Source organism: Amblyraja radiata, chromosome 15 (assembly GCF_010909765.2).
Source record: "Amblyraja radiata isolate CabotCenter1 chromosome 15, sAmbRad1.1.pri, whole genome shotgun sequence".
Taxonomy (NCBI): Eukaryota; Metazoa; Chordata; class Chondrichthyes; order Rajiformes; family Rajidae; genus Amblyraja; species Amblyraja radiata.
The window spans coordinates 23,702,370-23,724,503 of record NC_045970.1 but is presented as its reverse complement, the minus strand read 5'-3'; the positions used below and the strand labels follow the sequence as shown (position 1 = coordinate 23,724,503).

At 41.3% G+C, this 22,134-nt stretch overlaps 2 protein-coding genes across 3 annotated transcripts in view; both read right to left on the bottom strand.

Annotated features, from left to right (window-relative positions):
* ate1 (arginyltransferase 1) overlaps positions 1-636 on the bottom strand; it is a 153,448-nt gene extending 152,812 nt beyond the window's left edge. The window contains exon 1 of one of the 2 annotated variants that reach the window (XM_033033808.1): positions 454-636. In XM_033033808.1, the coding sequence (XP_032889699.1) occupies positions 454-538 (85 nt within the window). In that variant the 5' untranslated portion in view covers positions 539-636. The remainder of the gene's footprint in view (positions 1-453) is intronic. The other variant, XM_033033804.1, reaches the window with a different exon arrangement.
* Positions 637-5,729: 5,093 nt separating this feature from the next.
* nsmce4a (NSE4 homolog A, SMC5-SMC6 complex component) lies at positions 5,730-21,901 on the bottom strand. Its single transcript, XM_033033800.1, has 11 exons — positions 21,566-21,901; positions 19,822-19,902; positions 19,346-19,476; positions 18,037-18,182; positions 17,734-17,833; positions 12,924-13,014; positions 11,536-11,630; positions 9,608-9,656; positions 9,439-9,524; positions 8,828-8,910; positions 5,730-5,887 (listed from the first exon to the last, which is right to left on the bottom strand). The coding sequence occupies exons 1-10, from the start codon at positions 21,858-21,860 to the stop codon at positions 8,845-8,847; spliced, it is 1,140 nt and encodes a 379-aa protein (XP_032889691.1). The 5' UTR covers positions 21,861-21,901; the 3' UTR covers positions 5,730-5,887; positions 8,828-8,844.
* Positions 21,902-22,134: the final 233 nt, after the last annotated feature.

Genomic DNA, 22,134 nt, shown 5'->3' with positions numbered 1-22,134 from the left:
CCACCCTGACGCAATGGTAGTCATCGAATGTGAAGCTCAAATTCCTGCGTCGCGCTGGTGTTTACTGTTTCAAGAAGGGCTACAATTACAAGGAATTGAAATGTTGACGTTTTATTGTTCTGGACTTGAAGCAAGGGAATGCCCGGTGCAGTGTAGGAAGGAACTGCAGATGCTGGTTTACACCGAAGATAGACATAACATGTTGGGAGTAACTCAGCGGGGACAGGCAGCAACATCCATGGAGAAGGAATGGATGAGGTTTGGGGTCGAGACCCTTCTTCAGACTGCCCGGACTGGGCATATTCAGGATGCCCGGCGCATCCTGGCATGAGAGGGTGATAAACACAGAGGCCTACACAGACTCCAAAGCCTCGGTGACAAGGTGCGGCTCCAGGGCCCGTCTCTCTCCCTGCGATGTGGCTGTCTGCACCTTTTCACAAACCACGCACTCACCCGTGGACGCCTTTCCATCTTCCAGGTTACAATATCCACAATGATAACCCGACTTTAAACCTTTATATTCCACGATTGAATACATCCCGTGTCGTTGGATTGAAGTGGTTCAATTCTAATGGTTTTTTTTTTAACACTTGCGTTTCATAGGAACAGAGGTCCTTACGGGGAAGAAACGGATATAACACGTCATATGTCAGCTCGGAGCAATAGTGTACGTTTGGGAAAGCGTGCGATTCTTAAGCACGCTTATACAGCGCTGCTTTTTTTTTTAAAGACAACAATCTTCATACAATTACGTGAAGCACGAGAAAGAGGAACTTGTAAGATTGTTCATTTCCTATTCTCGTCCTTCAAAAAAAAAAATTTCAGATATCAGCTGCGATTAATTTTCTCTGTTATATTTGAGCATACAATTTTGTCTCGCCCTAACTAAAATGCATTTCAAAAATGTCGATTCGTTTTTTTCCATAGGGAAATACAGTAAATGTAAAGGGTGATTTCACGAAAGGTCACTGGAGCGTAGATCCGCACCCACGTGACCGCAAATTTTAACTGGGGGACAAGCGTCACTTCCGGTACATGTCAGTGAATGGGAAAACACGCACATTCACACCCGTTAAAAAAAAATCGAAAACGGCCAGTTTTTGAGCTGCAATTTACTGTACCAGTCGGGGTGACCGTGAGGCACGGCTACCTAAATTTACAGTCAAAAGAAAAGATAGATATTAAGGTAAATTCAAGAGGGAGCTGAAGGTGCAAAAACAGCGGAAGTTGTTAAACCCCCTTTTCACGGGGCGAGTTGACGCAAGATGTCACCAGAGTGAAGAGGTCGTGGTCCAGCACGAGTCTCGCACGATATAACGGCAGTAGATAAAGAGTTCCCACGGTACTCGGCATTTATGTTATTCGTGCGAGTTACTTGGCCGTTTCCCGAGCAGTCGCGTTAAATCTTGAATGAACATTGTGAACTACACGTGACACAAATGATGTAACTTTTTTTTTCACACACTATATATATCCTCCCTTGGTTGAATCGGCTCATTTGGAGACATGCCTTTACGAAATAATTTCGAGTACAGGATGTTGGTTTTTTTCATTGTCGCGCTGCATGCAGCTGCCCACTATGTGCATCGAAAACGTTTGCTTGAAGGCAGAAGGGAGAAATTAATTAAAAAGAGAATTAAGAGGAAGTCTCACTGGGTGAAGCCCATCTTTCAACGGAGAGCTCAATTTGGACAATATGAGCAACTGCTTAATGTGCTGTGCGAAGAGGATACAAGTGCATTCAAAAACTTTGTCAGAATTTCACCCGAGCTCTTTAATGAGTTAAAGAATAATTTGGGACCTCTGCTGAAGAAGACTGACAGCTGACCCTGTTTTGGTCCCAAGTGCGGTGACCTTTCCATAGACGGTCCTCTGATTAGTGAACCATTGCATGAGTTGGTCATCTGCATTACAGTAGAGTGGTGGAATTAAATAGAACTTCAAGCATTGGATGTATTCCGTTATATTAAAAGTTCTGAACAGTAAATAGAGCCTGCCCTCCGCATTTAATGTGCTATTTCTTGTGCTTCTTGGATACCTGAGCACAAGTTGGTAAATACAGATGGCCTTTTTAAAGGCAAGCATTACAAGTGAGAATTGCCTGCCCTCATGCATAATTCTTTTTATGGCTCTTTAAACTTCAAACACAGAGGGTGTAAAAGCTGTCTGCGACTTTTTTACTTTGCAGCTGCAGGGCAGACAGACAGACTTATAAGAGAAGTTTAAGTTTACTGCAAACACAGAACTTTTACATCAATAGCAATGTATGTTTTAAAATCTTGGATAACATTAAATGGTTCTCCTCTTGATGAACTTATATATCGTTATATAAACTCACATGAGCACTCGGGAAACTCGGCAGCCTTCGTCTCCAGCAGGTTCCTTTTCCTCTCCCTGTTTCTATAATCCTCTCTGGATTTATCGTACAGAATCTCGTTAAATTGGAACCATTCTACAAGTTCCCCCTCTTGTTCCCTGGTGAAGTTATATGGCTTTACCTTCTGCCATCTTCCCTTTACATAAGCGTCTGTAGAGGCTATTCCTACAACGGCTACTGGGGAGGCAATCTGAATTGCACCTTGCTCACCCTCTCCCTGCTCCAAGGAGCCCACAGGCAGTGTTATCTGTGGCATCTCCTGTTGCCTCTCCACCTGTCTCTCTTGCTGCGTCTCCTCCTCATTCTCCTGCATGGCAAAAACATCTCTGACCCGCTTTTCCCCCTTCCTTTGAGATTTTCTGGGAGCCATCTCTGCAAGTGTTCCTGTTAAAAAGATTATCCAACAATGACAATTAGGTGGGACGTCCTCGAAGGACACATGTTCCCATGTGTCCTTTTGAGACCACCTTTTTTAATCACCTTCTGTCCCCTCTGTCCAGCTTCCGGGTTCACCGTTCGCAGGAGTTCCCACGGTACCCGCAAGAGTTATTACGGATATCGCACGGATATCGCACTGGCCACTACGTTCATATAATGTTGCAATACTCAACCACAAGTGTACAAGTCACTCTTGGAGAAATTCCAATTTTCTTGAATTTTCTCCCGAGTGACCAAGTTACACGATGACCTGCCGTTAGCACTACGGTGGTCCACGGTGGTCCACGAATGCCGCACTGTTATCGCACGAGGTTCCCACGATGTTGAACTCTGGTTAACTCTTGCGTCAAGTCGCCCCGTGTAAAAGCCGCATTAGCGGACATTTGTCATGGAGATTTAAAGATCCAAAATGTCGGGAATTATCGCGTTTGCTAGCTGCATTTCATCAAAAGTAAGGCATTATTGGCTTTGTTATCTTTATTCATTTGTTAGATGAAAAGTGCATGGGAAGGCAAATTGCAAGGACCTATTAGCGATCCTGGAGAAAGTGAAAGACCAAAGGGCCTGTCCGACTTTCACGACCTAAAAAACGATCAAAAACCTATGACCTACGACTATGTCAACAGCCTCCTACGACTATGTTGAAGACCTCCCATGACTATGTTGACGACCTCCCATGACTATGTTGAAGACTGACTTCGACCATGCACGTTTTACTCATGTTTGCAGTAGCCCTTTTGCTTCAGCAGCCTTTTAAGAAAGGCAGAAGGGGAAGAGCAAGGGTGAAGAGGAAGCACAAGAAGAGGTCTCAAAGAGTGAATGGAGATAATGTGATGGACTGTCCCAGTACACCAGATGACTGGAAGAGTGATGCTGGGCTTTGACAAAAGATGGAACTTTAGGCACACATGTAGGGCAGTGGATGGCAAGCATGCCATTCTTGTCCCTGTCCCTCATTTTTCTTTTCGTACAGGACTGCATTCTGCTGGAGCCATTCCTCAAGGTCCCTGTCCTGCTGCCTCGTGAAGGTGTAGGGCATCACCTTCCTCCAGCCCTCCCTCACCACCAATGGGGCATCTGCCTCTGATGCTGTGTCAGACACAAGAGAAAGGGTTGCTTTGCTGCCTTCACATGAGGCAGTGAAGGAAGTGGTGGTGGTGGGGACATGTACTACCACCCTGGTCTCCTCCTCCAAGGGGTCTCTCATGCAGGTCTACCTCCTCCTGCACTATCACCTCCAGTGGCATCACCTCCTGCCATTCCTTCTCTTGGGTGAACACCTGCATGGCTGGCTTTTTTGAGGGTTGTGCCCTCCCCCTGCGCTGCTGCCTTTTTGGTGTCATCTCTAAAACAAGTCTCCTCTCCAAAAAACTCCAGCTATGACTGAACATGCCTTGGAGTGACAGAGGTGACGTTCTGCTGTTTAAATACTGTTTTCTCTACTGACCTTTTTCACCACAGAGCTATTACCTTCGACTGCCTCCGACTAGCATCACGACCTACTACGACCTACCTGCGAGTAAAAAGTATCGATTTTTTCCATGCCGATCTTTTTTTTTACCCGTGGACAATTTTTCATCAGGCTAGAAAAACTGCCGCGATCTTGATGCCACGAGTACCTACGACTAGCATCGCGACCTAAGACTTCCTAGTACCTCGTGGCGACCATGCTGCGAATACGAGTCAAGGGCAAACTCGGCAAAGGTCGTGAAAGTTGGACAGGCCCTTTAGGCGGTTGGCAGCGATCACAAGATCAAAAGGCAAATATCAGGAGCAGCCCAGGTGGTTTAAGACAGCAGAATGGTAGGCAGTTCCCCTGGGAATAGTGTCTGGCAGTGAGAGGAAAAGGCAAAGTAGGTATATGGAGGGACGAGAGGGGTGAATAGGGGGGAGGGGAACATGTGGGAGGTGTGGACAACATGATGCATGTCTGCAAACATCAGTCTATATGTGTTAAATCCATGCTGCGGAGTCTGGTCTTCTATTGTATTGGATTTTCCTGCCTTTTGAATAAAGACATTGCTGCCGACTGTAGCTGATGAATAATAACCACTCCACATTAAAACAAATCATCGGCATCTTCCACACTTCAAATAATTTTTTTTAATCTGGAATGTCTGAATCTTCATGGACAGTGACCAACCTGAACATGACACCCTGCTCAGAGCCCAGGAAAATTAGGATGTTAAAGATTGATATTGCGAACCTTGAAAGAGACACGTGGCTAGTTCACTCTTGAAGGCACAAAATGCTAGAGCCACTCTGGGTCAGACAGCACTCCTTAATGTTGCACTATCAGCCACAAAAGATCGCAGCTGCCTGGAGCTTCCGGTGCAGATCATTTTAACTCTCCTCCCACACTAATCAGGTCTGTGTTAAGCCTTCTTCCTGTGGAAAGGCCAAATGCAAAAATCACATCTCATTTGGGTGACTTAGTCAAATGTACAAATATTGAATTTTCCCATTTTAGGTAATCCATACCCCGACTAGTGTTCATGTCCACCCATTCACCGTCCACCTAGTTTTCTTCTCCTTTTGTTTACCTTTCCCCCAATCACCTCCCCTACCTGATTCAATTTGCCCATCCCTATCTGGTTCCATCTATTACCTACCAGTCTTGGTCCAACCCCTCCCTCATACTGCTACATATTTAAACTTTCCCCTTCCCTCAGTTCTGATGGACAGTTTCAACTCAAAACATAATTGTAACTCTTGCCTCCACGGATGCTGCTTGGCCCATTGAGTTCTTCAAATCCTCCATTATCTGTGCCTTGTAGAATGGAAAGCTTTTGCAGTCAGGTTGCAAAATATTTATTGCCACTTCTGATCAATGGTTACTCCCCAAATGTGTTAAAGATGGGGGATTCACAAATCATAATAATGTTGAACCACCAATGCAATGTTTCACAAAGAATTAATATAAATAATTGAATCATTTATTTCTGTCAAAGGAATAAAAATACACAAAATGTATGACTTCACTGTATAAACTTCACAAGCCACATATACAAAATAATCTTCATGTCTTCAAAATTCCATGTTCCAATAGCTGTAGGGTATTGTACAAGGCACCTGAAAAAAGTTAGTGTTACACGTAAAAGATTGAACAATATTAGAACTTACTATCAAAATAATGCTTAGATTTGTGCTGGAAACGTGCAGAATTTACAGAGCCGACTAAAGCATCGCGTTTTAATAAATGTAAACTAATAAGAGATATAATCTGGTCAAAAGTGTTTTATTGTCATATGTCTAAAGATAGAAATAATATCACACACATTGCTTACCTCCCATGCTTACCAGACATGCCTCAAGGATCCCCAGACCCGAGCTTGCATCTTTCTCACCACCACTCCTACCCACAACCAACCTACGTCTATTCTTAACTCATACCTAAATAATTTTCACCCTGTATTCTTTTAATTCAATCTGTCATTATCACTCAAACTTCACGCCTCTCCTGAAAAATTGCCCTCTTCTCCTTCAATCCCTTTCTTAAGCCCCTGCGTGTGCTTGAACATCAAAATCACTATCCAAAAGTTGATCTTCTTTCTTGGAGCTCCTTAACCAGCTTCTGGTTCTTGCCAGAATACAAAGAATGATCATCATTGGTGATTGGAACAAGGGCAAACTATCCATCTTTCACTATTTCAAACACTGACAACTGATCGTATCATCCTAGTCACCTTGACAATGACTACAGTTGTCTGTGCATATTCTGTTATCTACTCAATCATCTGAAATTGCTTATTTATCTATGTATGGTGGATAGAAAACCTATGATGCAGGAAGCTACTATGGCCCATCATGTCTAAACAATCTAACATACTTTCAAAATACTTGGCTAGGCATACACTCATGACCTTGTTTAAAATACTCATTCAATTCCTTTCATTCATGTGATGAGGATTTATATCTCTACTATGTTTTCAGGCAATGAGTTCCAGACCACCTCCACCTTCATGGAAGAAAAAAATCATTTTCTCTCCAAACTTTCTACTAATTACTTCAAATTCATGTCGCCTCTGTCTTCAGCATCCTGAGGAATGTATCCTTGCCATCTTTCACACATTAGCAGGAAACATTATCAAAAACACGTTTCCACACATACATTGAAAGTAGTCACCTTTACCTCAATGCTACCTCTCCTGACCCCACACTCTCCAACTCAACAGTTTTTAAATTTACTACTTGGTTAGTTGAAATTTCATCTATCAAGACATTTGGAAGTTCAATGCCATAGTATCTTCACCCCTGCAACATTTCTTAGCCACTTACTTCGTTATTTAAGAGTAAGCCAAGACTGAACAAGTGATTGCGATTTTGATGACTAATGGGATTACAAATCTGTTCTAATCATTTATCCCCTATTTGTAACATTAGCCAGCTCCGTCCTTGTGCAGTGCATTTGCTGTCTAAACAAATGCTAGTGCCTTTTTACATTCAGATGATCTGACGATTCCAACAAACTCCTGGCCAGCCTTTCTTATTCTTTATTTGAATTCTGCAGTCAACCAAAATTGCAGTACCAAATTTGATTAAATTAGAACTGTATGGTATAATCATTTGCAATATGTGTACTCAAAATAATACATGTTCATGCTCAGCTCCCACCTAAATATTTTCAGATTTCAGCCCACAGTATAAGTAGCTCTGCTATAACACAATAGTTATAGAGTGATACAGCATGGAAACAGGCCCTTCAGCCCAACATGACCACACCGGTCAACATATCCCAGCTACACTGGTCCTAACATATAAGATTGTTAAGGGCTTGGACATGCTAGAGACAGGAAACATGTTCCCGATGTTGGGGGAGTCCAGAACCAGGGTCCACAGTTTAAGAATAAGGAGTAAGCCATTTAGAACGGAGACAAGGAAACACTTTTTCTCACAGAGAGTGGTGAGTCTGTGGAATTCTCTGCCTCAGAGGGCGGTGGAAGCAGGTTCTCTGGATGCTTTCAAGAGAGAGCTAGATATGGCTCTTAAATAAAGCGGAGTCAGGGGACACGGGGAGAAGGCAGGAACGGGGTACTGATTGGGGATGATCAGCCATGATCACATTGAATGGCCGACTCCTGCACCTATTGTCTATTGTCTACCTGCCTGTGTTTGGTCCATGTCCCTCCAAACCTGACCAACCCATGTGCCTGTCTAACTGTTTCTTAAACATTGGGACAGTCCCAGCCTCAACTACCCCCTCTGACAGCATGTTCCATACACCCACCACCCTTTGTGGGAAAAAGTTACCCCTCAGATTCCTATTACATTTTTTCCCCTTCATCTTAAACCTTTGTCCCCTGGTCCACAATTCACCTACTCTGGGCAAGAGACTGTGCATCTAAGTTGTACTCCTCAGAAACTGTTTTATTGAACATCAGAGATAAAAGGAAACTGCAAAGGCTGATTTACAAAAAAGACACTCATACTGGAGTAACTTAGTGGGTCAGGCAGCATATCTAGAGATCATCATTTGGTGATGTTTCAGGTCGGTACCCTTATTCAGTCTGAAGAAGGGTCCCAACCAAAAACAGAAATGGTGTCTGATCCACTGAGTTATTCCAGCACTTTGTGCCTTTTCTTAATGAAAATTATGTTACATCCTGTGCCGTAAGCTTTATTGTGCGTTGTTAAACAGATTATCAATGCACACATGTCAATGGAAGCGATTGCTTGTCAAATTCAATGGTCACAGTTAAAGTGGCAGCTCTCTTAGGATACAATGGTGTCTGGTTACTGCGAGGAGGTACTTGGAGACAGTGACAGCGGCTTGTCAAATTCTTAAGTAACTTTGACCAAATCACATTACAATCAATTTTGCTCACATAATAGTGTTCCTTAATTCATCATGTGCATCATTTCCAACTAATGTTATGGAAAAACATATTCTAATAGAAGGACCCGTGTAGAAGAATTTACCCATGCAATCTATCTTTCAGAATGATGTTAAATTTTTGCAAGTAATCTGATCTGCACATTTGAAAAATGAAAAGATTTTAGAAGGCTACATACATCAAATTTATCAAGCATCATTGATCTCCGTGGGTTAATGGTGGTATCATGGCATCTGCTATTTCAAACGTATCAATTATTTCCTGTAAAGTAAAAAAAAGTGTACTTGCTAAAATATAATTTAATTGAAATTCTACTTGATGACTATGATTAATGTTAAAACTAATATTGGTAATACATATTAAGCTAATTTTGTGAGAAACTATCCCCCAAACTAAATCACGAAAATGATCAACTTGCAGATTTATTAACTGGACATAAAAAATAATTCAGGGTTACCAGGCACAAGAATCTCTGTAATGGTTAAATACTGTAAATGCTTAAACTATTCTACTTTTTCAATGCCATTTTCTCAAAAGTTATTTTTTAATTCCCAACATTTAAGCAGGATACTAGAGTTCTTGAAGTTAGAAATAGCATATTACAAATTCCAAGAAAAAGTTGATGGAAGAATCAATTACCATAGTAAAGAATGTTGTCCTTTAATTTATTATAGCACATAATACTATGGGAACTTTAGCTGCTTTTAAAAGCAATGTAAAACCAGTGAACAAGACGTTAGTTTTAAATTTCATTAGAATAAAAGTTTAGCTTTTATTTACTATACTTGCCTTCCATTCCTCATGACTCAAAGAAATAACTGTCTGTTGTCTTTGTTGTTGTGGTCTGTCATTACCCACGCCTTCATTTACTGGCTCTTTAAAATAAGACAGAAATATGAATTTCTTTCAAGAACATACAAATGCATTTGCATTTACATCACAAAAAATAACAACTTACCAATAATTGGTAGTTTATCTTGGTCGAGTCCAATGGCTGCAAAACCATCCTGTAAAAGAAATAATTTAAAATGGTAGTTAATAACTTGATCAGATCCAATTCTAATCATAAAATTGACAACCTTTGGAATACAGTGCTTAACACTGTAAAAAGCAACTCCAACACAGATGAGAGAGGCTGAAAATGAGATAGATTGAAAATATATAAAAAGTCCTGCAAAATAGCAAAGGGAAGACTGGTAACTTATCCCATCAAGTGGACTCATCCCCGTGTCAAAGTTTGTTTCTTTAAAAGCAGATAGCAACAAAAACTGTTAAAGGTAAACCATGGCAATCTTTAATTGATTCGTCAGACGGGAGTGACGAGATTACAATGAGCACAAACGTTGCTCAGTACTTCTCGGGCACCCACTCAGAACAAAGGACAGTTAGCACAATTATATATTTTCCTTACCAGTAAAACACTCCTACCAAGTCTGAATATGGCATGACTGAAGGATTCTGCAACCTTTCAGAATATAAGAAAAGCTGGGTCCAAATCAAGCTCATCCAATAACAAGTTATTACTTATCTCTGGAGCGTCAGCTATTTTTTCATTCTTGGCTTCTTTATGGCCTTGAATGAAGCACATATTATTACTGCAGGCTGCCATCTTAATGTCCATTGAAAAGACAACCTGTACTCCATATTGAGTTCCATATAATTTACAATGTCATTCAGACTTGGCACCGAGCCATTCTTTTGTTCTATTAGTCTATGCTTTTGTAAAAAAACGACTCAATTTTAGATTTGAATATTAGCTCTTTCACCTGGTCCCAGATAGGAAACCTCTACTTCGCCATTATTCAGCGGTGTGTTTTTTTTTTAGTCAGTTTTTAAAATTCTAAGTACTTCCAACGTCACTGACAGGAAACATGTGAACATAATAGAAGCAAGAGTGGGCCCTTTGGTCAATTCTGGTTTCTCCACCATTCAATAAGATATCATTGCAACTTTCCTCCACTACCTCATAATCCTTCATCTGCCTTCAGGTCTGAAAATGTATCAATTGGTCTGGAACATCCTGTATAACTGACCTCTATAGCACTACTGGGTAGAGAATACCACATATTTATTCCCCTCTGGAAAGGTTCCAGACAACCCAGCCAGAGGAAGCATCAGCTCTGCATCTACCCTGTCAAACCCGATAATAGTTTGTTTCAATGTGACTACTTCTCACTCTTCCAAACTGAAGAGTACACGACTTGTCTGCTTAATTAAACCCACCATCCCTGGAATCAATCTGGTGAACATCCAGGCCATTTGGAAAAGTATAAAAAGCTGTGTTTTTCATTACAGCTTTGTACCTAAAATGGTGGGTCTGTGGAGCTGGAAAAGTCACTTTCACGGATTCAATTCAGATAAAGGTCAGAATTTGTTATCCTTGCCTGACCCCCACCAGTATTTTATTTTATACAAAACTTCTTTGAAAGGTATTGTTTAACTATAATGGATGAGAGCTTAAAGCACAAAAACACATACAAAGTATTGGTTGTTCCATTTGGAAATTGTACTGGCTTGCAGGTCATTTGCTGGATTTATAAGCAGTCAGGAAGTTTTTCAATTAACCTTTTAAAAAATTAAAAAAAGGCCCTTATGAAACACAGCATTCAAAAGCATTCCCAGACTTAACTAATCCCAACTAGAGATGTAGCAGATGCTACAACTGGCCATCACTAGAACCAGACTAAAGGTTCTCCCATCAGAAGCAAAATAACTATCAGCTGAAAATGCAAGAAGTTTATCTAAATCCAGAAATGATAGCCCACAAAAAAAACATTCATGGGATTGCAGCACAAATGAGAAGTTCAAGATCAAGATGAAAATAAAACAACTTTGTATAAAAGAAGTTTGAATGCTTTCAAACCAATAACTTTACATAACACTTACTCTCACAATAAAGGAGACATGGAATATGTTCTCCACAGTACGCGAATAAGAACTTGGATCAATTACAAAGTCAAAGAAATTGATTGGAGTTTCCGCTGTAAAATATAACAGAAATGATTCATTTCAGTGGAATGACCACAAATACAAATCTTACAAGTCAATAAATATTAGTCTTTTAAAACGGTTGCTTTTCTTCAGAATAATGTAATTTGATCTGTTAGTCACTAGAAAAAGCAGAGTACCTCAGTTTCACATGTCACTTAAAACAAAATGGGACCTAGCACAATACCATTTTCTCTGTATCACACTCAAGTGTCAGACTGGACCTGTAGACTCAAACCTCTAGGGGTTGAAATCTTAAACTTTCAAAAGTAAAAGGTGAAAATGCTATTAACTAAGCAATGCTGATAACAGCAATGTGCTATGAATATTATAGGTTGTACCAGAGTGGATCAGAAGTCAGAACGGTTTTAAAACTTGAAAGGAATGGAAGGCAGCATGATGATGTAGATAACTGCTGCAGCAACAGGTTTCATGACAAAACAGTGGAGGCACGGTGTTAGTTAGAGTCCATCATGATAATTCAGTGCTTCATTTCTGGTGTGCAATACAGGCCCTCCCCAGGTCAGGGCAGGATTCTGTTACTGAGGACTGTTCATAAACTAAACAGGGCGCTTAATCCATTCAAATATTGCCGTGAACTGAGTTCTCACATGGAAGAAAATGCCTGAAGCCTCCCAAACACTCATTCACATGTACGGGAGATAGACAAATCAGGCGCTCGTAATCCGAAGAGCTGTATGTTCACCCACACTTCTGTTAGTGGAGGAAACAGTTCTGTGCAACATCAGCAAGGTATAACAAGAAATTGTTCTTATTAAAGGATGGATGGAGTCAGGTGTACAGAGTGACTGATTAAGAATAACTAAGAAGTGTCAATGAAAAAAGACCGAAGTTTAGCAGATAAATTAATTTCTGCACACATGGTAGACAAGCAATCGAATTCTTATTTAAAATGTACTTTAAAATAATAAGAACATACTATTTAACAGTACTTAACACTGGAGATTAGTTTCATCCATCCCAAATATTTGACATCCTGCATGTGCAATAGAGGTGGCACAGTGACGCAGTGGTGGAGTTCTGTACAACGCCAAAGACCTGGGCTCGATCCTGCTACGGGCGTTGTCTGTACGTTCTCCCTATAACCGCATGGAATTTCTCTGGATTCTTCGGTTTCCTCCCACATTCCAAAGACGTGCAGATTTGGCTTCTGCAGAAAAATGTCCCAACGCGTGTAGGATAGAACTGGTATTGGTCGGTGCAGACTCGGTGGGCAAAAGGGCTCAATTTCCTCGCTGTATCTCTAAACTAAACTAAATACCTACGGTCAGATTTGAAGTACTCTTGCAATAGTCCCAATATCCTTTCCACTTCCTTTTCAGTCGCTTCTTGGTGAGATTCATCCATTTTCTTCAACTTGACATGAAAAACAATATAGCAATTTATGAAACAAGGTTGCTCAAAATTAACTGATTTATAACCTTAAAAAGTTAAATAAATGGGCGAAAAGCAGTTTATCCAAGATGCAGAATTTGAATTTTTGTTTCAATTTTTATTCAGTTAATTTATTGTTTTGCCAAATAGCGCTATGTTCACTGATGCTCATTTGGCAGGCACCACAGTCCTTGGTGTAACCAATGACGAGGATAACCCTAGCCAGACCTTGGGCAATTCTGGAAAGAGATTGCTTAACTTAGTATGAATGTCAAAAACACTTACGATTGCATCAATCTGTGGTCGCGATTTTACAGAAGAATCTCTTAAGCAACCTACAGCAAATTGACACATTGAATCTAAAGACTGTATTTATTATACTAAAAATTTACCCCAAAAGCAAACAAAAACTGTATTTACAGCAAACCAAAATATAACTTAAAAATTACCCCAGATTAGCATAGTGTCCTCCATGATGTTTGGGACAAACACCCATCATTTATTTATTTGCCTCTGCACGCCACAATTTGAGATTTGTAATAGCAAAAAATCACATCTAGTTAAAGTGCACATTGTCAGATTTTAATTAAGGCCATTATACATAAACCCCCCCCCCCTCCATTTCAGGGCACCATGTTTCAGACACAGCAATGTTATGTAAATGAAACTAGTCATGTTTAGTATTTTGTTGCATATCCTTTGCATGCAATGACTGCTTGAGGTCTGCGATTCATGGTCATCACCAGTTGCTGGGTGTCTTCTCTGGTGATGCTCTGCCAGACCTGTATTGCAGCCATCTTTAGCTTATACTTGTTTTGGGGGCTAGTCCCCTTCAGTTTTCTCTTCAACATATAAAAGTCATGCTCAATTGGGTTCAGATCGGATGATTGACTTGGCCACTCAAGAATTTACCATTTTTTAGCTTTGAAAAACTCCTTTGTTGCTTTAGCAGTATGTTTGGGATCATTGTCTTGCTGTAGAATGAACTGCCGGCCAATGAGTTTTGAGGCATTTGTTTGAACTTGAGCAGATAGGATGTGTCTATTCATTATGCTACTACCATCAGCAGTTGTATCATCAATGAAGATAAGTGAGCCAGCACCTTCAGCAGCCATACATGCCCAGGCCATAACACCCCCATCACTGTGTTTCACAGATGAGGTGGTATGCTTTGGATCTTGGACAGTTCCTTCTCTCCTCCATATTTTGCTCTTGCCATCACTCTGATATAACCATATTTTGCTCTTGCCATCACTCTGATATAAGTTAATCTTCGTCTCATCTGTCCACAAGCCCTTTTTCCAGATCTGTGGTTGCTCTTTTAAGTACTTCTTGGCAAACTGTAACTCGGCCATTCTATTTTTGCAGCTAACCATTGGTTTGCATCTTGCAGAGTAGCCTCTGGATTTTTGTTCATGAAGTCTTCTGCAGACAGTTGTCATTGACAAATCCACACCTGACTCCTGAGGAGTGTTTCTGATCCGTCAGACAGGTGTTTGGGGATTTTTCTTTATTATAGAGACAATTATTCTATCATCAGCTGTGGAGGTCTTCCTTGGCCTGCCAGTCTCTTTGCGATTAGTAAGCTCACTAGGGCTCTCTTTCTTCTTAATGATGTTCCGAACAGTTGATTTTGGTAAGCCTAAGGTTTGGCTGATGTCTCTAACAGTTTTATTCTTGTGTCTCAGTCTCATAATGGCTTCTTTGACTTTCATTAGCACAACTTTGGTCCTCATGTTGATAAACAGCAATAAGTTTCCAAATGTGATGGAAAGACTGGAGGAAAGACTAGAGGTGCTGAGAGCTCTCTTATACCTGCATTAAGGAGGCAATTAAATGCACCTGAGCAATTACAAACACCTGTGAAGCCATGTGTCCCAAACATACTGCCCTAAAATGGGAATGGGGGTGGGGGAATTATGTATAAACAGCTGTAATTTCTACATGGTGAAACCAAAATGTATAAAAACACCCTTTAATAAAATCTGACAATGTGCACTTTAACCACATGTGATTTTTTTTCTATTACAAATCTCAAATTGTGGAGTACAGAGGTAAATAAATAAATGATGGGTCTTTGCCCCAAACATTATGGAGGGCACTGTAGATGTAAATTAATCATAACTGAAGAGCCAATAGTTGCTGGAATTAGGAACGAAAAAAAACAGCTGGAAGAACTAAGCAGGCTACCCAGCATCTGTAGGGGAAATAAACTGTCAATGTTTCAGGTCAAGACTATGCATCAGGACTGAGAATGTAGAAGGACGATAGATGCTGAAAAGAGAGTGGAACAGGTGAGACGGGCAGTGGACCAGAGGTAGGGCGAAAGATGATAGGCAGAGTAGCGAAGCAGTGGAGAGATGGAGTCAGAAGACAGGCAGAGGCAGGTGGGTGATTGGTGAACAGGCAAAAAAAAAGGCCAGATGAGTAGACCTACATCTCCTCTATCACTACTTCTTAGACACCCAGGCAGCCCTTATAGGCGAGGCAGATCCACGTGCACCCCCTCCAACCTCAGCTACTGCATTTGGTGTGCCCAATGCACCCTCCTCATCAGCGAGATCAAGTGCAAATTAGGTAACCAGTTTGCAGAACCATCCCAAGTTCCCTGTTGCATGCCATTTAATTCCACTTCCCATTCACTCAACTTTTCCATCTTCTCTCTTCAATGCATCTAGACCAGATCCAAACATAAGCGTGATCTTCTCTTCATCTTCTCCAGCATTAGCCATCCTGCCAAAAGTACGGTGACCAAAACTGTATGCAGTACTTCAACAGAGCTCTGACTAATGTTTTGTAAATTGGAGCATAACATCCCTACTCTTGTATTCAGTGCCCTAATTAATGGCCAGAATTCCCCAACACAACGATATTACCTTATTAACAACTCCGCCAAGCTTCGCCACATCTAAACATACCTCTAACAAGCTCATCCAAATCATTCATGAATATTACAAAACATCAAGGGACCCAGCACCAATTCTCATCATAGACATCCAATCATAAAAACTACCATCACACTTTAAATCGTATGACAAACTAATTTTGACAGGGCAATTTTGGATCCAATTTACCAATCTGGATCCCATGGGCCCTAACCTTTTTCACTAGTCTCCCATGTGGGACCTTACTAAAGACCTTGCAGAAGTCCACATAAGCCACAGAATCAGTCTTGACAAATCTCTGATATGTCTCTATCTTTCCAAGTGACCATTAACCCTCAGACTTTTTTTTCAAATAACTTCCCTATAATCTTCGGCTCACGCGTCTCTAATTAGCAGTTTCCCAGCTACCATTCCCGAAAAGGAAGACCACATTGTCTGTCCTCCAGTCATCTGGAACATTTATTTACCATTTAACAAAACAGATTGAATAGTTAATAGGCTGAATGGACATTTATGGTTCACCCTGGATTGTTCTAAACAATCAAAGACCTTGCTAAGCTACTGACGAATGAAACTATTAAATGCTCTATTTGCTACATCCATGCCATTCCCATGATAGGACCCCTTACTTTCACATTTACTGAGCCAGTGTAAATTTTAAAAGCTAACAACTTTAAAATATATGTTTTAGAAAGAACTGCAGATGCTGGAAAAATCGAAGGTAGACAAAAATGGTGGAGAAACTCAGCGGGTGAGGCAGCATCTATGGAGTGAAGGAAAAGGCGATGTTTCGAGTCGAGACCCTTCTTCAGACGACCCGAAACGTCGCCTATTCCTTCGCTCCATAGATGTTGCCTCACCCGCTGAGTTTCCTCCAACTTTAAAATATAAATATCTAGCTGGTTTCAGGGTTATTATTTCTTCTCTCTCTAGCATTAAATGCAAGAATTTTAATTTCCTAATTTTTGTACTGAGGTTTTATAAAACAATGTTATATTAAATAAACACAAAAGCTGGAGTAACTCAGCGGATCAAGCAGCATCTCTGGAGAAAAGGAATAGGTGTCATTTCGGGTCCAGAATCTTCTTCAGACTGAGTTGGGGGGAGAGGAAAACGAGAAATATGAAAAGGTACAGAACAGCCAGCGCTGACTCAAGAATGGCGGAGCCCACAATGGTCCATTGTTGGCTGTGGAACAGGTGACAATGAAGGGATACAAACAGTGAAATTAGCAAGACAACTAGGGTGGGGGATGGACCGAGAGAGAGGGAATGCAAGGGTTGCTTGAAATTAGAGAAATCCCACTATTCATACTGCTGCGTTATAAGCTGCCCCAGCGAAATACGAGGTGCTGTTCCTCCCATTTGCGTGTGGCCTCTGGCAGTGAAGGAGGCCCAGGTCGGAAAGGTCAAAAAGACAGAAAGGGAACGGGGAGTTGAAATGTTTGACAACTGGGAGATCTTGTAGGCCAAGACGGGCTGAGTAGGTGTTCAGTGAAACGATTGCCCAGCCTGCGTTTGCTCTTGCCGATACATGGGAGTTATCTAAAAAAATGTTTGTTAGTTTGTGAGGAAAATGACAGGAAGTATGGAAACGTTGGCAAAATTGACAAATGCACTTCCCTGCACAAATACCATGTTGTTATCTCAAAAGATAGACAAGAGATAAGCACAGCACACAAATCTAATTACACTACAAAACATTCTTCATTTTTGTGTTGGTCAACTGGGAATTCAAACTTTGATGTAGAAACAGAATAAACTTGTGCATGAAATAATGATATGTACAATTTATGTATAGTTGCCATCAAACAAACCTGTGTGGGCATTATTCTGCGCTCTTCCTTAGTTGGAACCCTCTTCTGCCTCTCAACTTTAGGTCGTGGAACAGGAGGTTCACTTTTGAAAGATCCCAGCCTGTACAATAACAGAGTTATGATCAATTTTACAAAAATAACTCACATGCAGCAGCTTTAATCCAAAACATAGTTTAATGAAATTAATAATAGTTAACGAAATGTCCAAGTCCAAACAGCAGAGGTCTGCATTTAAACATGTGGTGGTGGTGGTGTAAAATTCATTAATTGGTGTAGATAACTGGAGAAAAATGTTTAACTTACATATAATGAAAGGCTGGAGTCCTTCTAAAATATTTTCCAGCTTCATTTCCTAGTTTAGTCCAGGTATCTTTAGGAAGCCACCCTGCAGATTCATCATCTTCATCACTCCCTTCATTTTCCAGTCGTCTCAAACCCATGAAGGTTAACTGCATAGAGATAATGAAGAGCTCAAAATAATGGCATAAATAGCATTCCTGGTATCCAAATGGACAAAATAATTCTTTGACAATTAATGCAAGACTTTGCATACTAACTTTAATTTCACATTTAATGGGTAATTTCCCCACAGAAATATGCTAGCTAGAAAACACATTCCAGAATATATGCATTTGAACTGCCAATAATCTGGAGATAGATAAAGTCAGTTATAATAATAATAATGGATGGGATTTATATAGCGCCTTTCTAATACTCAAGGCGCTTTACATCGCATTATTCATTCACTCCTCAGTCACACTCGGTGGTGGTAAGCTACTTCTGTAGCCACAGCTGCCCTGGGGCAGACTGACGGAAGCGTGTCTGCCAATCTGCGCCTACGGCCCCTCCGACCACCACCAATCACTCACACACATTCACACACAGGCAAAGGTGGGTGAAGTGTCTTGCCCAAGGACACAACGACAGTATGCACTCCAAGCGGGATTCGAACCAGCTACCTTCCGGTTGCCAGCCAAACACTTAGCCCATTGTGCCATCTGTCGTCCCTCTCAGTTGACACCTCTTTTCAATTTAAACAAGATATTGCCTTATTCTTGCATTAATTTTTGTTATAAAGCACTTTCTATGCCATAAACGTTATGAAATAAATGTCAAGACTTATGGCTATTAATGGAAAGTTCCACCTATAGTTCATAAGTCATAGAAGTAGGCCATTCAGCCCATCGAGTTTATTCCACCATGCGATCATGGCTGATACGTCTTTTTCTCTCAATCCCATTCTCCTGCCTTCTCTCCATAGCTTACTAATGACAATTTGCTAATCCAGTATCTGTCAATCTCCACCTTGAAAATATGTCTGTGGCAACAATTTCCACAGATTCACCACATTCAGACTAAAGAAATTCCTCCTCTATCTAGTGATTACACCAAAAATCTTCAATTGCAAAGCATGGTTATGGAGCAAGCTCTTCCAGTCCTCCTGAACAAAATGAAACGAAGCACATCTGAATACAATTTCATCTTCAAAGTTCAGAATTAATTTGAAAGCTTCAACTTTTCCATTTCAACAACAAATAAGCTTCTGGATGCAACCTAGTCTGCAGTATCATTCATTTTCTCTTGAGCATTGTCAAAGAAATAAAAACCTTACCAGTTCCTCTGCAAAAACTGATGGATCAAACACCATCATGTCTGTGTGTAGCTGATTAGCTTTCTCTTGACCCAGGTTTGTTGCAAGTACAAGAAACTGAGCGTCCAGAGCTGCCTCACTTGTCTGACGTACTGAAAAAGGTACATAGTGAAGCATTATTTCAGTTTTCGTAGGAAGTTTAAAATCAAAACATAACCCAACCGCTGAGCAATGTCACCATGTATGCAAGGCAGTAGAAAATTATCAAATAAACACAAAAGAATTGAGGGGCAGAAAATATACTTAAAAAAACTTAAATTAACAAGATTGAAAACCTAACCATTTTTAGCTACAGGTTTTAATTAGCAGCATACAGTTAAAATTGTTAAGAGTGCTATTTTAGCCAGTGGATTAAGGCAAAACTCCTAGGGAGGTATTAGTTTTCATTATTCCTCGATAATTTCATTCAAATATATTTTGAGTGAAATGGTACTCACCTTTGGAAAACAACTTATTAGCTTCCTCCAGTGCTTCCGTTAATTTATTACTGTTGGGTCTGATCATGTCTTCCCGATTCTCTGAAATATTGAGTGGAGAGAAAATGAGTAAATGGGGAGACTACTTAAAAAAAAATCCAGATCCATTTGTGACTATAACACTCAAGAAAATGGAGACGTGGTCACAGCAGAATAAAAATCTGAAGATAAAAACGTCATTTGAAGAGATCTCCACATCTGCTTCCCCACAGGCAATATAATGTATAAAACCCAGTATAACAGAGATCCAAGGTGCAAATTACACATTGAAAATACAGCAGATGAAAATGAATAAAATTGAGCAAATGAAACTTGCACAAAACAGAAAAATCAGAAACACCAGGAAGGATCTTACTAAGTGTCCCACATGAAACATTACCCATTTTCTTTCCACAGATGCTGCCTGGTCTGATGGGTGCTTCTAGCATTTTCTATTTTGAGTCCAAGCAACATATGGTCATTGTAGAATGCTGGGTTGCACAGATTTATGAGAAATGCATTAGCACAGGAAGATTGATATGCCCAATATGTAGCTGAACATTGGCCCCTTGGACCATTTTGTAAGGAAAAAAAAACATGTGTAAGGATAATAAAGCAAGCCATGGCAGTTGAAATCAAACTGAATGGCTTGAAAGCCAATCACAAAATCACCATTAGTGTTGGACTGAAGCAATCCAACTGAACCAGATCAAATGGAACATTTTTGGATTTCCAAACATGGGAATACGTTTAGAACTGGAACATGATATTCATACAAAGTAGCTTCCAAATAACCCTGATAAATACTGGTATTAAAGCCAGGAAAGACGTTAGTGAGACAGAAAGAACTGCAGATCCTGGAATTTTGAGCAAAACACAAAATCCTGATGGAACTCAGGAGGATCAGGCAGCATCTGTGGACGGAATGGACAGATGAGGATCTGGGTCAGGACCCTTCCACCCATATCCCTCCCTGACTTTACAGTTCATGCGTACTCTTCTCTCCTATCCGAGCTCCCTTTGCCTACTTTTCTTCTGTGGCCATTGTCACTTACTCCACCATCTATCAAACAATCCCCAAACCTGAATTCATCTTCACTTGCCAGGCTGTATCCCACCCCAATATTTCTTTTTACAGCTTTCTGTCCCCGACTCCAATCAGTCTGAAGAAACATCCTGAACCAAAACACCGACTATCCAACAACCTTACTGATTCCACGTTGCTTTTGTTTACTTTCTGGTGTGTGCGCCTGGCTGAAGTGCCAGTGTTTTCCTTTCAATGATTGTTTGATACTTTATTGTCATGTCTACTTGGTACAATGAAATTATTTGTTTTGCATACAGTACGTATGAAAGAGCCACCAAGTAAAGGGTGCCAACAAAGTTACAAAAGTATTCAATGTAGTTAGTCCCTCTTCCTTCTCTCCTCCCGAAAAGCCAGGTCCATCCTTGGCACTGAGATGGGGGCAGACAAAGCTCTAGTAAAGAGATCATAAGAGATAGGAATGAATTAGGCCATCCAGGCCCATCAATCATGGATGATCTATCTCTCCCTCCTAACCCCATAACCTCTGACACCCGTACTAATCAAGAATCTATCTATCTCTGCCTTTAAAATATCCACTGACTTTGCCTCCACAGCTTTCTGTGGCGAAGAATTCCACACCCTGAGAGGAGTCAGTAACAAAGAGAGTAAGAGGGCGGCGCCGACAGGCCGCTCACTCACGCTGGACGCTGTTGATGAGTTCCCGGTACTGGTGCCGCAGCATCCTGCGGCAGTTCGGGTCATCGTCCCGGGCCCCGTATGGGATGCCGCCGATGCCGCCGCCGCCGCCGCCCAGATCCTCGTCGTCCACCGAGGCGCAGTCCGACATGGCCGAGTTGAAGCGGCCGCGCTGCTGCTGCTGCTGCTGCCCCCCTCCTGTGCCGTTGGACGTGCTGGGCAACGGGTGAGGGGAGCTGGCGCTGGCGCTCGAGCTCGAGGCCCGGGTTCGGGTTCGGCTTCTGCTGCTGCCCGACATCGCGGATGAACCGACCCGACCCGACCGGCCCCTGACTGACGTCCCGCGTCAACACGACGCGCTGAGCTCACTAACGTGCACCGGAAGTCTGGAGGACTGGACTACATCAGAGTATTGGAGAAACTCAGTGGGTCAGGCAGGGGCTGGTGGTGGTGGGCAAAGATCATAGAGGAGCTCCTCTATGATCTTTGGTGGTGATGCTTCAGGTCAGGATTCTGCTTCAGACCAAAGATCATAGCTTCAGACTAGTTGTAGTAGGGAAGCTGGAAAATAT

Bases quoted from the DNA above. Each gene is read 5' to 3' on its own strand.
- nsmce4a (XM_033033800.1), bottom strand. From the start codon at position 21,860: ATGTCGGGCAGCAGCAGAAGCCGAACCCGAACCCGGGCCTCGAGCTCG. The intron at 19,903-21,565 runs GTGAGTGAGCGG...TCAATATTTCAG, and splicing joins ACTCATCAACAGCGTCCAGC to AGAATCGGGAAGACATGATC. The intron at 9,657-11,535 runs GTAAGTGTTATG...TTTCTTTTACAG, and splicing joins ATGTCTCCTTTATTGTGAGA to GATGGTTTTGCAGCCATTGG.